This window comes from Belonocnema kinseyi, chromosome 9 (genome assembly GCF_010883055.1).
Source record: "Belonocnema kinseyi isolate 2016_QV_RU_SX_M_011 chromosome 9, B_treatae_v1, whole genome shotgun sequence".
NCBI lineage: Eukaryota > Metazoa > Arthropoda > Insecta > Hymenoptera > Cynipidae > Belonocnema > Belonocnema kinseyi.
In genome coordinates, this window is record NC_046665.1 from 4,122,742 (window position 1) to 4,139,317 (window position 16,576).

A 16,576-nucleotide genomic window follows, 5' to 3' on the forward strand; every position below is an offset into this window, starting at 1 on the left:
CTTTTTTTGTAATAAAAGCTATATATTTCGTTCACTTTAAAATAATTAAGTTTAATTATAAAGGAAATGTAAGAATTTACAAGGCATCGTCGGATTACTCGGTGCATATAAATATACACGTATCCGCGCATTCTCATTCAGTTGGACTTCAGATCTAAACTGGTGTGCGTACGTGTTATCGTATGATCCAGTTTATGCCTCTTTCTCTTACACCCTTCTGTTCATATCTCTATTCTCTATAGGAAATTTCATTGCTACTCGGATCCGCGCATATTTATATGCAACTATGAAAATTTAATTATAAATTTAGATTCCTGAACATTAGTTCCACTTGTGTTTACCTATAATTTTCTTCATTATTTATTTTTAAATGTTGTTTGAATTTTACGTATATAACAGTGTAAACTGAGGTCTTTTTAAACGAACGCAATGTTTTTGTAATGACTCGTAGGTAAGGGCACGCACGAGTTTTCATTGTAAATCATGAATTATATGAAAGCGGGTGAAACTATATTTGTGTAACATGACTCGCACAGCAGGTTACACTTTTTTTTTAAACATTGTCTCACCAATCCCCTGTGAATTTCTCTGTCTACCTTTGCCAACCACGGTCTCTCTCAAGCATTATGAAAGTTCGCAGACACGCACAAATCGAGCTCTTTTTTAACTATAATGTCAAACCGTGCTTACTGAACCCTCATTTGTAAGTTATCCAACGCACAGCCTGACACCACTCATAGCGCGTACTTTTTCGTTTGTCTATAGAGACGTGGAAACTCGCCATTTTAATGATTGCCTTCTAAAAAGAAGATTCAAGGGTGAAAAAATTATCTAAAGGACAACCAGAACAGAAAACAAAATCAGAATAATCAGGATAAAATTAATATAAAATGCGATTTCCATTTCCATATTTCGGATTTCCTTTCCTACCTTGTCCAAGTCATTACCAACCTAAATTTCTACCTGGTTTCCAAACTAAATTCCTACCAAATATCCATCTAACCCAGTGGGCACAAAACTATAAAAATATCAATAACGTTCCTTATGTCAGGCCAATCAACGTCACTAACGTAAGACGTCCAATGTTCTGAAGATCACCTAAACACGTCTTACAGACATGGACGTTCTCGGGACATCTTTCGTACTGATATTAGACATTTTAAGAGCATCCCTCGCATGACCAAAAGACATGTAACAAAAGACGTCTTAGGGATATCCCAAAGACGTCTCTAGGACATCCTTAATTTTTGCCCACTGGGAACCCTTATAACCAAATGTTACCGTCAATTTTCTTTTTCCTATTTAACTTATTCCGATTTCGCATTCAAGTCTTATTCGGGGGTTTTTGGGATCGCTGAATCCGAATATGAAGTCAAAATTTGAAAATTCAAAATGGCGGATCCAATACGGTGGACGAAAATACAAAAAATGGTTCGTTTTGAATCAATCTCGGCAATAACGGGTTTTTGGGGTCACTGAATCAGAATTTCAAGTCAAAATTCGAAAATTTTAAATGCCGTATATTTTTGTCCATTAAAAATTTTTCACTTCACTTTCGGGTTCAGCGACCAAAAAAACCCGTAAGTACAGAGATTTATTCAAATCGAGCCATTCTTTTGTATTTTCGTCCACCATATTGGACCCGCCATTTTGCATTTCTGAATTTCGACTTCATATTCAGATTCAGCGACCCCAAAAATCCCAGGATACAAATTTTAAGAATAACAAATTTTCTTGCCATTTTGGGCACTTTTTGTCGAATTTTCTCTGCCAACGAAGAGGTTAACAGAAAAAGCGAAAAGTAACTTAGGAAATAATTAAGTTAAACAAAATTCTCCAAAACAAATTATGGAAAAAATCAAAATCGGATAATAATACTAACAAGGATTCAGAAGGCAAAACAAGTATTGTTAGATACGTACAACCAGAGAAACTGGTTTCGCAAAAATTAATGTTCGGACGATATAATTGGAAAAGTAAAAATTTCAATTACAATCGGGAATAAACCGAATGTGAGAATTGAACTGAAACTAAAAATTACATTACAGGGTGGAATAAAGAAATAAAAAAACGAAAATATTTGGGTTAAACCGCTGGTTAAAAAGAAAAAAACTAGGAAAATTGATAAGGAACCAAAATTCGGAGGTAACATTAACCTCAAAAGTACATGAGAGTTTAACACGAAATCCTATAACCAAAGCATAATAAGCATTCCCACCAGCCAAAAATTTCATCCCCTAGAGAGTATCTCCACCTCCGATTCTCAGTGCATGGAAAGACATGTATCAATTTAAAAGTATGCCACTAGTTTTAACCAATGCTCTATCCTTTTTTCAGATACTAATGTATAAAATTATAACTTCAGACTTAAAGCCAAGCGTTTTTTGTTATTTAGACGACCTAATAATGGTAACTTGAAATTTCGAAGACCATTTAAAATATTTAAATATCGTACTGGAGGATACATGATGAAAATGTAACGATCAGCACGGACAAATGTGAGTTCGGCTGTTCGGAAATTAAAAACTTGGGGTTTAAAGTAACCAACAAAGGACTCCAAGTGAATGATAAAAAGGACAAGAAAATTTATACTAGACTTTCCCAAAATAGGCCAAAATTAGAAGATTGTAGTTTTAAAGTGATCACTAGAGTTAAAGTGGATACAAAACCTAAAATCCGACACTGGCGATTAGCTAGATGGGCACTAGAACTTCTTGAATATGACTACAAAGTCATATACTGCAAAGGTAGCTCGAATTTCGTCCCGGATGCTCTTCGGAGCTCAGAAAAATCAGCAAAAAATATAGCGCTTGTATTATCACTTATTGTGACAAAATCGCAAGTGTAAGTCAACTATAAAACAGACGACTGGTGCCTACTAAAGTCAGACAGGTTACAAAAAGACCCGAAGAACATGGAAAATGGTTAATCAGAGATTTCAAATTCTATTTTAATAGAACTGACCTACTCCAATGTACTCGATTACTAGACTCAAACCCCTGGAAATAAGTCGTACACAAAAAACTTAAGACCTCAAGTTTTACCGGATAATCACGACGAATCCAGGGATATCTTCAGCAATGATCAATTACGTAGAAAACTGCTAGATCTGTCAAAGAGTAAAGCCAAGTGATCAAAGTGAAATAGGATTATGAGAAAAAGGGTGTTAGAAATAATACCCATAAAAAGGCTAACGGAACTGCAATAGAATCGGAATTCCATAACCGCGTCATTTCGTGTTGAGGAACACTGCAGAGTTTTTACACCGATAATGACACAGAATTTGTCAACGCAATTTTAAGGCAATTAATGAAAAAATTCTGTATTAGGCACAAGAAAACAACTAAAATTTTACCCACAATAAAACCTGACAGAACGCTACAATAGAACAATAAAACAGACAATTAAAACATATATGTATGGACAATGATCATACTACATACGACGAGCACATTTTCGAGTTGCAGTATACCAGGCAACCTTAAAGGGAAAAGCATTGGACAATTATTTATGAACAATTTTAAATTAGAAAGCGTAAATAAGCGTAGAAAATATTAATGAGCCTAAATGATAATATTCAGTCCTAAACAAGTGCAAAAATGGCATTGGATCAATAGCATTAACGACACGAATGAACTCGAAAAGAACTGCAAACAATATTCTGAACATAACTACTGTAAAATGACTCTAACAAACAGTTTAAAAGATAAAAGCATTTTGACTCCTAATACAAGACAGAAGAAACCATGGACCTATAAATTAACGGGACGGAGCACAAACCTGCCGGGTCAGACGACGCATAAGTAAGGGATATGAGGCACACCGCGCATGCTCTTCCTACTTCCTCGGGGTTGGGAGGGGGGGGGGGGGGGGGGGGGGGGGATTATTGCTCTGTTCCGTCAATGGCAAGTTCCAGTTTAGACGCTTGAATGTGTAGTGTCGTTCGGTAACCAGCCAATCCGAGTCGTCTCTGGCATCCCCCCATAGAGTGGGGATAACTTCACCCTTCCCGATGTACCGAGTCAACCGTCCTGTTAATTTATAGGTACATGGAAGTAACATTCTTTGTTGAGATGAAAGAAAAAGAAAAAAAATTCAGAATTACAAGTCGACATTTAAATCTTCGAAAGGAAGTACTAAAAATTAAATACAGAACTCAAAATTCTCTAACAGGAAACAAAACTCTGACTTTTGTTAATAAACTAAATCACATATAGTGAAACTCTTCTATATCGCCGATTTTGGGTTTGACGGTGGGTGAGAATTAACTCATTATAGCCCGCTCCGCTATTGTTTTTTCGCTTCGAAGTGCTCGCCTGAGTGACCACCGCAGACCCCGCGCAGCTCCTGTTACATCTAACTGCGGCGCGGCGTTAATTATCAGAAGGGCTATAGAATGGAGGGCATACCTTGGCAGAACTAGTTACAAAGTAGTACTGTCAGCTAACGAAAAATTTCCTCCAGTCTTCCACTTTCATATTCAAATTTTATTCTAGTAAATAAGGACCCTGAAAAAGAATTTGGCGTTCGACGGCTAGCGTTAAGTGGCGGAGAATGTAGTAGTATAGTGGGGAAGATACCACCCACTGTGTTCCCCTGACCTTTCTGAAACTCGACATCAGCCATCACGGCTGATGTAAAGTTGAGGAAAGATCAGGGGAACACGTCTACCATTCTCAAACCATCGCTAGTCCTGCTAGAGGACCTTAATCTACAACGACAACCATTACGAGAAAGATCTTCACCTTGACGCCCGTCGACCGGGACCCCGTTGATAAACATCTTCGAGACTTGCCTCTCGTTTGCCGAAACCCGGCATGGGCTGCCATCCGTGTCCGGCTGTAAGTGGCAATAATTGGGAATTACCCCGCAATACAACATTTCAAAATTATATAAAACTTCAACGTTTTTAATTAAATTCTTGCATAAATATTTTTACAATTTTCAACGTTTAACTGTAATTCCAAATGAAGTGATGACAGCTCAAGGATCTTCCACATTCTATAAAGTATTATTCCAAATCCTCATCATCATATAAGTCGTCGAAATCTGGAACAAAATATTATATTAAAATTGATTCTCGACCCATATGATAGTCTACTCTAAAAATTCCGTGACGCAGACATAATATATAAATAAAATGAAATGGTGGGATACAATAAAAATGGTCTATTATTGTTATTCTTATTACTTTATAAAACAGGATGTGAGTGATACAAATTACTAATAATATTCTCGCAAAAATTATTACTGAATATAGACAAACGCCGTTTAACGCAACTCCTTCGAAACATAAACATCTCGTTTTTTGCAACTCGAGAGGGGTCCCCATAACTCCACCTATCCAAAAAGTGATCATACAATACTTTCCCGCTTCTGCTGTCATTGGACATACAAAAAATGTGACAATCAATGGTGGGATTCGAGGAAGTTGCGATAAATAAACGAGTTTTGACTGTATACGAAAAATATAAATTTATACATGCATTTTTTGTAACTGAAAATGGGTGCACATGATTCGCAATATTGTTTGACAGTAATATCGGTTAATATTAAAAGGAGATAATCCCGTCTAATATTCTGACCAAACGTTGTGTAATTATTATACAATAGGTGAACAAATGGCTACGTAGTATCGCGTATCAGTATATTTGTTCCATGTAATTTCGTCAGCTGATCTGCTATTATTAAGCATAATCACGTTTTCTTTTTTCTATCTATTAATAGTGAAATAAATCACTAAAAAGTGCATAACATAGAAAACGTTAGGTTGAAGCAGCAAAAAAGTTACGAGAAACGTAGCGGCGAACCGTTCAAGAACATAATCTGAGCACTGAGAAAAAAAATACTGAATCTGTTATTATTAAGTTCCTAGACTAGTTTATATATGTTCCGTAGCACTTCGATGTAACCCCGGTGAAACAGATGTCTATAACGTAAACATCCCATGTAACATGCCATATAACGAGAGGGTCATGTGACCAAAGCTGGACCTCAATTTGTGTTCCCAACTAACGTCTAAACGAAATGAGGTATCGCTCTGGAAGTTTCGGAAATGAAAGAGTAAGCAATAAAGTGCATGTCTCTGCTTTGTTCCCGTGCAAATTTTGAACAAAAAAATTTCGAAGAAAATAAAACTGGAAGCTATATCGGTACTATCCTTTCCCAAATTACGTCCACACGGAATCAGATATCGTGTTGAAAATTTGGCACGCTAAATAGAAGGGACGACCGAAGGTGGCTCTCGTCATAAATAATTAGAATTATGAAGTTTTTTTTAAATTACCAATTTGGATGAAAGTGGCACAAAATAACAAAAATCGCTTACGAACATTATGAAAATAATCAAAAAACTAATGTTTGGACTTAAAATACAAATTAACAAATTTGGTCTGACATACGTATCAGCTGTATCAGAGCAGCACTATCGCAGCGAGTAGACAACTTCGAAAATCTGCGGGTTGCGACAAACGGTCCTTTAACATTTAATAATATTTTCCAAAAAAAATTTCCGGGTTATTCAAACTTTTATTCTTGAATATGGATGAAAAAGTATTGATCTCAGGACTGCGTTGATCAGCTGGGACACTCATTACATGACCTTAAGGCCATGTGAAGAGTATAAAAGCTGATTAAGTCAGTCCTAAGATCAATATTTTTTTATCCATATCCATACAAAAAATTTGAATAGTGCAGAAATTTTTTCAGGGAAATATTAATACATATTAAAGGATCGTTTGTGGCCTTGCAAACAGCTCTGAATCAGCTGATACGTATGTCAGACACGTACTATCTAATGATGTAAAATTGTTTATTTGCATTTAAAGTGCAAACATTAGTTGTTGCATTATTTGTGCATAATGTTTGTGAATAATTTTGATAGTTTTACCCCACTTGGATTAACATAAACCTCACAGCTAGCCCATTGACAAAATTAAAAACTCTTTGCAGTGTTCTACAGCACGGTCGGTATTTCTCTTATAAAAAAACTTTTTTCGTAATCCTAATAAGTTAGGACCAGAGACACATTCCTTCGTGCCCTCTATTTAGCGTGCCAAATTTTCAACACGATATCTCATTCGATGTGGACGTAAGTTGGGACAGAAAAGTACCGATTTAACTTCTACTTGTATTTTCTTCGAAATTTTTTTGTAATTTCCTCCGGAACATAGCAGAGACATGGACTTTATTATCTCCTCTTCCATTTCCTAAACTTTTAGAGTGATCCCTCATTTCGTTTAGACGTAAGTTGGGAAAGAAAAATTGAGAACCAGGTTTGGTCATGTGACCCTCTCGACACATGGCCTTAAATGATGAGTATGTATACCGCCAGGCGTCTCCACTTCACTTAGTACATACGTCTGTGAATGCCCCGGTTATTTTAAGTCAAGGAAATAAAAAATTGTACAAAGAGTTTTTGAGAAAAACGACTTTTGTATTTTTAAAGAATAAAAATCTCATTTTTCTCAACAGTATTATTACATTTTTCTCAAGTTTGTTACACCTCCTGAAATCCATAAAATTATATCCGTACTAGTTGCCTATTTCGTATATGTTAACTAATTTATTTTAAAAAATAGGATAAATCGATAAAGAAGGACTAAAATAACATGTGCTGTAAAGAACTTTATCATTTTATTTTTCTAAATGTTTGTTTTTAGGCCAACAATAATGTAAAAAATAAGTTCAATGGGCACATCAAGGTTCTTGATCTTTAAAAAATGGCTTTTATTTCTAAAATTGGAAAAAGTCAAAATATGAATATTATTTCGTAATTGAAAATTGATATACTTTCTGAAATCTATGGAAGTATAACCGTTACCCGATGTTTACCTGATGTATTTTATTAAATTTTCGCCAAGGAATAGATGCAATCGAGAAAAATAGAGCACATTCGCGAGCACATTCTTGTAACGCGCTGTGCGCGGCTCGCTAGTTTGAGCGCGCCTAGGGCGCGCAACTGTTGGTTCTCGCGCTCTGGGCTCGATAATGCATTTACCTCGCGCTCCACGCTCGGTCTTTGAATATTCCTTACACTTTTGCACAGATTTTTTAGAACTAAATGTCAAAACATCGACAACAGTAATTTGGTGATAGTGACTTCTTTTTTTGTTAATGATCCTTCGGCTTTCACGAATACATTCTCATCAGTATCTCGTGCTTCGCACTCGAATTTGCGTCTTAACTTGTATATTATTTCCATAAATGTATATTATTACAATTCATAACATACATTGATATTAAAAGAGACGTAGTTTCATTGTCTCTTTTTTAAAAAATGCGAATTCTTAAAAAAAAAGTTTGCTATTAAACATTTTACTGTAACTTCTGCCAGTTTTTCAAAAACTGAATTTACTCATTTCCAATTTTATTTTTACGATTTAAACCTAGCACATATGTTCGAAACATCAGCCTTGCCTTTTTTCAGTTTCTAAATTAAATCCCTGCCTCAGTGACCCACAAAACTTCGAATAACGAGGATTTGGGGGCGGGGGTGGGAGGCGGAGAGTTTCAACCCAGTCATAGCTGGTTAGTGTTTTATGCCGAGAAGTTCAACCAACCTTCAGCAACGTTGTGTTAGATGGGAGTTCATATGATCCCATTTTCACATTCCCAGTCCACAGTGGAAAAGAATGTCATTTTTGGTTCAAAATAACGTACAGCCTGATCTTTTAATTAGTTTTTTTTCAATTTTTTATAAATAAACAAACAAATATGACGAAGAAATGGCCATTTTATCTATTTGACGTTCACAGTGCTCGTCAATAACAGGAAAAGTGTTGAAATCGTCTAAGTTTCATAAACTAATATTAGCTAAAGATGTTCCAGTATTATATATATTATTAAAAAAATTTTTTATAAACAAATTATTTGTTGAAAAAATGTTTTTCATGCTTTTCCATAATCATACAACTTTTCTAGTTATATTGCAAGAAATGTTATAAACAAATGCAGTAATCAGGCATTTTTCGACAAAAAAAATCGTTTTTTTCGTTGTACATTTTTTCAAATTCGGAACTTTACGATTTTTGCAGCAAAATTCATAATTTTTTATTAATCTTATGATCTTTTAAACAAATTTAATAAACAAATGCATTATTCGGGCATTTGTCGGCAGAGAAATTCGGTTTTTTCAATACCAGTCTTTTCAGATGGGAACTTGATGGGAATTTCAGCAACATTCCTAATAAGTTACTAAATTTTATTATTTCTTTAAACAAATTTGATGAACAAACGCATTAATCAGGCATTTATCTATAGAAAAATTAGTTTTTTCTATGTCAGCAGTTTTAATTATGACATCGAAAAAATAAATTTTCCATCGACAGATGCTCGAATAATACATTCGTGTATTAGACTGAAATCGAAAAAAAAAACTATTTCTTCCGCCCACAGATGCCCAAATAATGCATTTTTAAAATTAAATTTGTTTAAAAAATCATAAGATTAATCAACAAATTATGAATTTTGCGAAAATTATCATAAATCTTCGAATTTAAAAAAATTGGCATAGAAAACAATGAATATTTCTGTCGAAAAATATGTACCTGAAGTTCTGAACGTTCAAATGAACGAAATATTTTTCGACATTTACATTTTACGCATAACCATTGTTCCAACGGCAATTTAAATTATTCATTTGAATTATTTTTTCTATAATAAATTATTTCCAATATAAATTAAAAAATATTTTAGCAATTTTCCTAGTTTGCAAACTCATCAGTAAAAATTTTCGTTCATTTGAACGTTCTGGACTTCAACCACATTCGAAAAATGCATGATTACTGCATTTGTACATTAAATTTGTTTACAATATAAACAATTATAATCAGAAGAGAATTTTCTTTATATAATATTGTTTCGATTCCAATTTCTTGCAACATAACTTGAAAAACGTGTATTTATGGAAAATTGTAGAAAATTTTGTTCAACAAATAATTGGTTTATGACAAATTTTTTTTGGTATATTGTCGAATATTGAAATATCTTTAACTAATGCTATTTTATGCAACTTAAGCGATTTCAACCATAATCCTGTTATTGATAAGCACCGGAACGTCAAATAGAAAAAAGTCCATTTTTTCGTCATATTTATTTTTAAAAAAAATTGAAAACCTACTTCACAAATCAGGCTGGACAACTCTTTCAGAAATCTTATTAGCAGAACATTTTTGAATTTTGAAAAAAGTGGTCTTAAAAATTTTCAAAATACGCTCACTTTATGCATTTTTATCCAAAATAGCTGGCTAACGAACTTGACCTTTATTTTAGGACACTAAAAGAGTGTACCAAAGGCAAATCCAATCTGTCAATTCTTTCGAAAATTATCGTGCAAACAAACTAAAAATCTACAGACACAGAGAAACACAGATACACAGATAGACACATATTCGTAAAAACCTGTTTTTCGGATTCAGGGGGTATCAAAACTTGGACATTTGACAAAAACGGGGGGGGGGGGGCAAATTTTACAAATCTAATACCTTCTCTTGATGAGAATGTAAAAATAGATTTTTTAACAAATTACGAGGATTTTCAACGTAATAGTTGAATTTTCAATTTAAAAAGATGAATTTTCAGCCAAACTGTTGAATTTTGAATTACGAAAGATCAATTTTCAAATAAGAATGAAAAAGGTAAATTTTAAATGGAGGAAATTAATTTGTAACCAAACTGATAAACTCTAAACTAAAATGAGGAATATTCGACTGGAATAGTTGAACTTTATACTAAAAAGATGAATTTTCAACCATCATTTTATTTGGAAATGAAGTTTTACAAAATGCCATGAAATTAATTTTTACTTTAATAACTTTTATTTGTACACTTGGGTGGTCCAAAAAACACTTTTCGTGCTACAGGGCAAGTCACCTGCCAAAAACCCACGGTTTCATCGAAACGTACCAAGTTTTTTAGGGTTTTTTAGACTGTGTAATGTAGAGAAAAAATATATTGACAATTTTTAAATTGTTTAAACAAATATAATATGATTGAACAATTATTTTTCAAACAATCATTTTCGAATTGTATTTTCCAAATTAAAAATAATATTGAATGATTTCTAGTAGTAGTAAATTCTGCGAAAAGCATTATGTTAATGTTTATACAATTTATTATTGTTTTTTTTAGTTTCCTTTAAATTGAGTATATATGGGTAACATTCAATTATGATTCAAGTTTCGACATTTTCTCTGAACAATTTTATAAGGACAAAGTGCTATTATTTTAGCTAACTTATAATATTTAAATAATAAAAACATTACTTTAGTTACTTTCTACAATTAGTACAATTTATTGCTAATAATTTAAGTAATAAAAAGCATAAAGCAAGCTAATTTTGAAATTGACGAAAAAATTGAAAGTCACGAAAATATCACACGTCAGGAACCAAGGAGCATGAAAGAATTATTGGACAAGGAAATTCAGCACTTTATCATGGCGAATTTATTTAACTTTTTTTTGGCGATTTGGAATTTCGACATCTTTCATTTTAAAAAAACGTATCAGAATGGATTAAGAACGAAGATTCCCTGCGAGGCTTAACAATTGAGCTGCCGGATCGAAGAAGGGCCCATAAACTTATTTAGCTGGGAGTGGGAAGACCCCTGGAGTCTTTCAGAAACATTTTCGAATTTTAATTTGCATAGATTATATCTAGATGTAGAATTTCATAGCGCATCTTTTTTGCCCCTTTCAAAAAGTTATAGCTATTTGAGTTTTCTAATTAAAGCCAAAGAAACTGTTTTCTGCTTGAAATGCAATATTCATTTCTTCTAATGTTTAGTAAATTTCGATTTGTTCAAACAATTAAAAAGTGGTAAATTTATCCTTTCTATTCTATACTATATATTGTATGTGTTTTATATTTTCTTTTTTTTTGTTACCGAAAAAAACTATTTGAGCAAATAAAGATTGTTTAAACAAAAAGAAATTTATTAAACATTATCAGAAATGTATCAAAATTATATAATTATTCAACAAAACGTAGCATAGGATAGCAATTTAAAAAGAAAGTTGAGATCTCTGGCTCATTTTTTAGCAATTTTGAAAAAAGAAAATAAATAATTGTTTAAATAGTTACAGAATGTTTTTAGATAAATTTACTACTCTAAAAAACGACAAACAATTACATTTCAATAAGAAAATACAATATTTTTTTACATTTATTGGAAATAATTCATTGTTTAAAAAATGTAAATTTATTTAAACATATGAAAATTGTTTCAAAAGTCATGGTAAATATTCAAATTGCCCATTCGTGATTCCTTGTTTGAAAAAGATGACGGAAATTGCGAAAAAGTAACAATAATACGCATATATAGGTTTTTGATTTTTGGGTCATATTTGGGCAACTGCGGGGAGGATGGGGGTGGGTTGGAAATGAAAGTTATTAGTATGATTTTATTTCGTAGACACTCCTCTTTAATCCCTAAAAAGTTTGGCACGTTTCGATAAAACCCTGGAACATGAGTTCAATTTTTAGAAAATTCAAAATTTCTCCTTGTTAATTAAATGGAATGTTGAAGTGACCGATGGGACGTGTCAATATTCGAATTTCGAAAAAAAAATTACAGATTTTCCTTCTTCAGAAATGGAAACTGGGGGGGGGGGTGTTGCCCTGTAGCTCGAAAAACGTTTTTTGGACCACCCTAATGACATATTCCCGAAGAGAAAGATCGTGAAGAGAAGAGCAATAGTAATCTTAAAGACATTCTTAGTCGACTCCGTAAACGAATTGAGCTTATAAGTTTAAAAATAGCTAAACTCTCAATTTGCTTATAAAAATTGTTTAAATAATTAATAATACTGGGGAATTTACAAAGCATCACAGAAAAAAAGTCATCGGTAAGATATGCTTGTTTAATTCTGTAAAAAAATGTAGCCTATTCGTTGACAAATAGATAACCTCTGAATTTTTTTTTACAGAAATTGTTTAAATAATTAATAATTATTGTAAATGTGCACAGTAATGTAAGAAGTTCTAATTGGAACTACATGATTTTTTGCTTCCGTAAACGAATTCAGCCTATTCCTTTGAAAATAGCCAAACTCTGAATATGTTTATAAAAATTGTTTAAATGATCCATAATTATGATAAATTTACAAAGTATTTCAAAATATAGTAATTGAAAAAACGTTCGTAGGTGACTACCTAAGCAAATTGAGCCTATAAGTTTAAAACTAGCTAAACTCTCAATTTGCTTATAAAAATTGTTTAAATAATTAATAATACTGGGGAATTTACAAAGCATCACAGAAAAAAAGTCATCGGTAAGATATAATTGTTTAATTCTGTAAAAAAAAATGTAGCCTATTCATTGACAAATAGATAACCTCTGAATTTTTTTTACAGAAATTGTTTAAATAATTAATAATAATTGTAAATGTGCATAGTAATGTAAGAAGTTCTAATTGGAACTACATTGATTTGTTGCTTCCGCAAACGAATTCAGCCTATTCCTTTGAAAATAGCCAAACTCTGAATATGTTTATAAAAATTGTTTAAATGATCCATAATTATAATAAATTTACAAAGTATTTCAAAATATAGTAATTGAAAAGACGTTCTTAGGTGACTCCCTAAGCAAATTGAGCCTATAAGTTTAAAAATAACTCAACTGTCAATTTGCTTCTAAAATTTGTTAAAATAATTAGTAATACTGTGGAATGTACAAAACATCACATAAAAAAGTAATCGGAAAGATATTCTTCTTTAATTCTGTAGAAAATTAAATATGTTTATGAAAACTGTTTACATGGTTAATAATTTTTATAAAATTGCAAAGCATCATAGAAAAAAGTCATCTAAAGGATATTCTTAGTCAATGGTGTGAAAAAAACTTAGCCTTCGTGTTGAAAAATAGCCAAACCCTTAATTTTTGTATGAAAATTTTAAAAATAATTATTCATTTTTGCAAGTTTACAAAGCAGCCTAGAAAAGAGTGATTAGAAAGACTTTTCATAGCATCATAGAAAAATTGATGCAAAACCCTGTTAAATAAAACAAGAATCCAACGACCAAATTTGGACCACAACGAATAAACAAAAACCAAAAATCCTATTGTAATCTGAAGAAAAAAAATTTTTGGACAAAAATAAAAAAGAGGAAAGAAAGAGGAGAAGGCGGCCAACCACATTCCCTTCCTTCTCTTTTTATTGCTTTCGCCTTTTTTATTTTTATTATCATCACATTACAATAAAATAAAAATAAAAAACATAAATAAAATTGCATTACCAACGTTTCGGTACCAACAGGTGCATTGTCTTTGATACCTGAGAATCGAATGAGGGTCAGTAGGCCAATCAGTTGTAAACACAATATAAATATCTGTCAGAATTACATCAGAAATAGATAAAGTAAAAGAAAAATAGAATTCATGAACCAGTCACGTTAAATGTAATTAATCATTTTAGCATAACTTTTGTTCAGGCCATCCAAATCGGTTTTTAAATTAATAGATAACTTTTTTTGTTTTTTAATATAAAGAATTTCCATGAATTCCCTCTTTCTCTCATTACTTTCACTATGCAAAATTTGAACATTATCCCAGGCAAACACATGGTCAACATCAACAAGTTCCTTTGTATGTCTGGCAAGAACACTCTTATAACAGCGTATAAACGAACATCACTTTTGTTCTCCTCTATCCTAGTATTAAGAAGTCTGCCAGTCTGTCCCATGTAATTCAACTTACAGATCCTGCAAGTGATCTTATAGACAACACCACCCTTTTCAAAATTACCTGAAAGATCTTTGCAAAAAATGTTCAGCGAATCCATTTTAAATGGAATGCGGAAAATAGTATGATTTCAAACTTTTTTAACATAAGTTCAATAGTTTTAGAAATTTGACCAAAAGTATTAAACGAACTATATTCCTTTAACTCTTTCTGATTATCTACCAGCAAATTATTAATCTCTTTGTTTTTGATTTTTTGAACTCTAATTGCAATATGTTCCTCAATTAACTTTTTTAGATAATGATTCAGAAAAAGGAATATGTACTTTTTCTACATAATAAGGTATCGTCGACAAACCGAAAATAAAAAGGCAAAACAAAATCTAATTTCCCTAAAAACAAAACCTCTAAATCTTCCATCACTAGTTCTGCCAAAATCGGAAAATTATTGAACCTATGGGAGTACCAGACTTCTGTCTATAGAAAGATCCATCAAATTTAAAATAAGTTGACTCCATAATAAAAACTATCCCTTCAATAAAATCTTTCTGACATAATCGAGTACGGGTTTTTATATTAGCCCATTTATTCAAAATTGCCTTTTTAATTAATTCAAGGGGTATACACGGAAACAATGCAATAACATCCAAGGAAATCACTACATGGTCATCCGGAACCTTTTTTTGAATGATACTTTTTTGAAATTCCCAACTATTTTTGACATTATATTTAGAAGTTGTGACAGAGTCCTTGAGAATCAAATTAAAATTTTGTTCTAAAAATTTGGTGGGAGTATTAATAGTTGAAATAACTATTCTTAAGGGGTCGCCATCTTTGTGAATCTTTCTCAAACCATAACATCTTGCTAGAACTGTGTCTTCAGTGTTAACATCAGTCCATCTTATATCCTTTCCCAGAAGTCCTTTCTTTCTCCAATTGTCAATCATCTTAAGAGTGTCTCTTTTTAATTTTTTTAGAGGATTTTTATGTAATAATTCAAAATTATCATTATCAGAAAGTAAATTCTCCATATCCCCAATATAATTCGACTTTTTCATGCAAACAGTAATAAGTCTTTATCAGCATTCATGCAAACCATATCGTGGTTGTTTCTAAGAAACTCTTTCGTCATCATGAAACCTTTAGAAATTCTACGATCAATATAACTGATATGCAAACTATTTTTCCCAACAAAGCTCTTTGACAAGTGTAAAACCTTGTTTCGGAAATCCTGCCGATCCAGAATAGGAATTTTGTGTATATTTGATTCAACATCTTTTACTATTTCCATCATTTGTTTTCCCTTAGTTTTTATCACACGGTTACTAAAAACTTGACCTAATCTGAGAATATCTGTAAGTGAATCAGAAATTTGAATATCTGTCAAATTAACAAACCAACCTTTACCTCCTTCTTTCTTGACTTTAAAAAATTAACATGATTTGAAACACCTTTGATAAATAAATTTAGTAGTGATAATTTAAAATTGTTTAAAGTGTGTTCAAACTTTCTATTACAAAAATTAATGTGAAAAGAAAAATCTCGAAATTTGTTATCCAGGAAAAAATTTTTTTTAGGTAAAACATCGTTTCTGCTACATTTAATCAAAAATCTGTTTTGAAAAATACTGCCTCTTAATTTCTTATTGATATCACACCATAATTGCACCTTTCTGAACACCTCAGGAGCATGTTTAATGCATGTTTAAATCGCATCTGATTAAAAAAACATAATATCATAGAAATGACCTCCAGTCCAAGTCAGCTAAATAGAACAGGATTATAAAATCAGTTTTTTGGACATACAGTCTGTCAAGTTAAAGCGTGGGTGGCTTTACTCGCAGTCGGTAAGGTGTATCGACATGATTTTGGTGTCAAAATATTAAGAAGAGCTCCC

The 16,576-nt window shown here is 32.3% G+C and overlaps 1 protein-coding gene across 1 annotated transcript in view; it reads right to left on the reverse strand.

The window, feature by feature from the left end:
• Positions 1 to 4,888: 4,888 nt before the first annotated feature.
• LOC117180774 (COP9 signalosome complex subunit 9) overlaps positions 4,889 to 16,576 on the reverse strand; it is a 60,334-nt gene continuing 48,646 nt past the window's right edge. Inside the window, exon 3 of the mRNA XM_033373273.1 lies at positions 4,889 to 5,049. Within this exon, the coding sequence (XP_033229164.1) occupies positions 5,012 to 5,049 (38 nt within the window). The 3' untranslated portion in view covers positions 4,889 to 5,011. The remainder of the gene's footprint in view (positions 5,050 to 16,576) is intronic.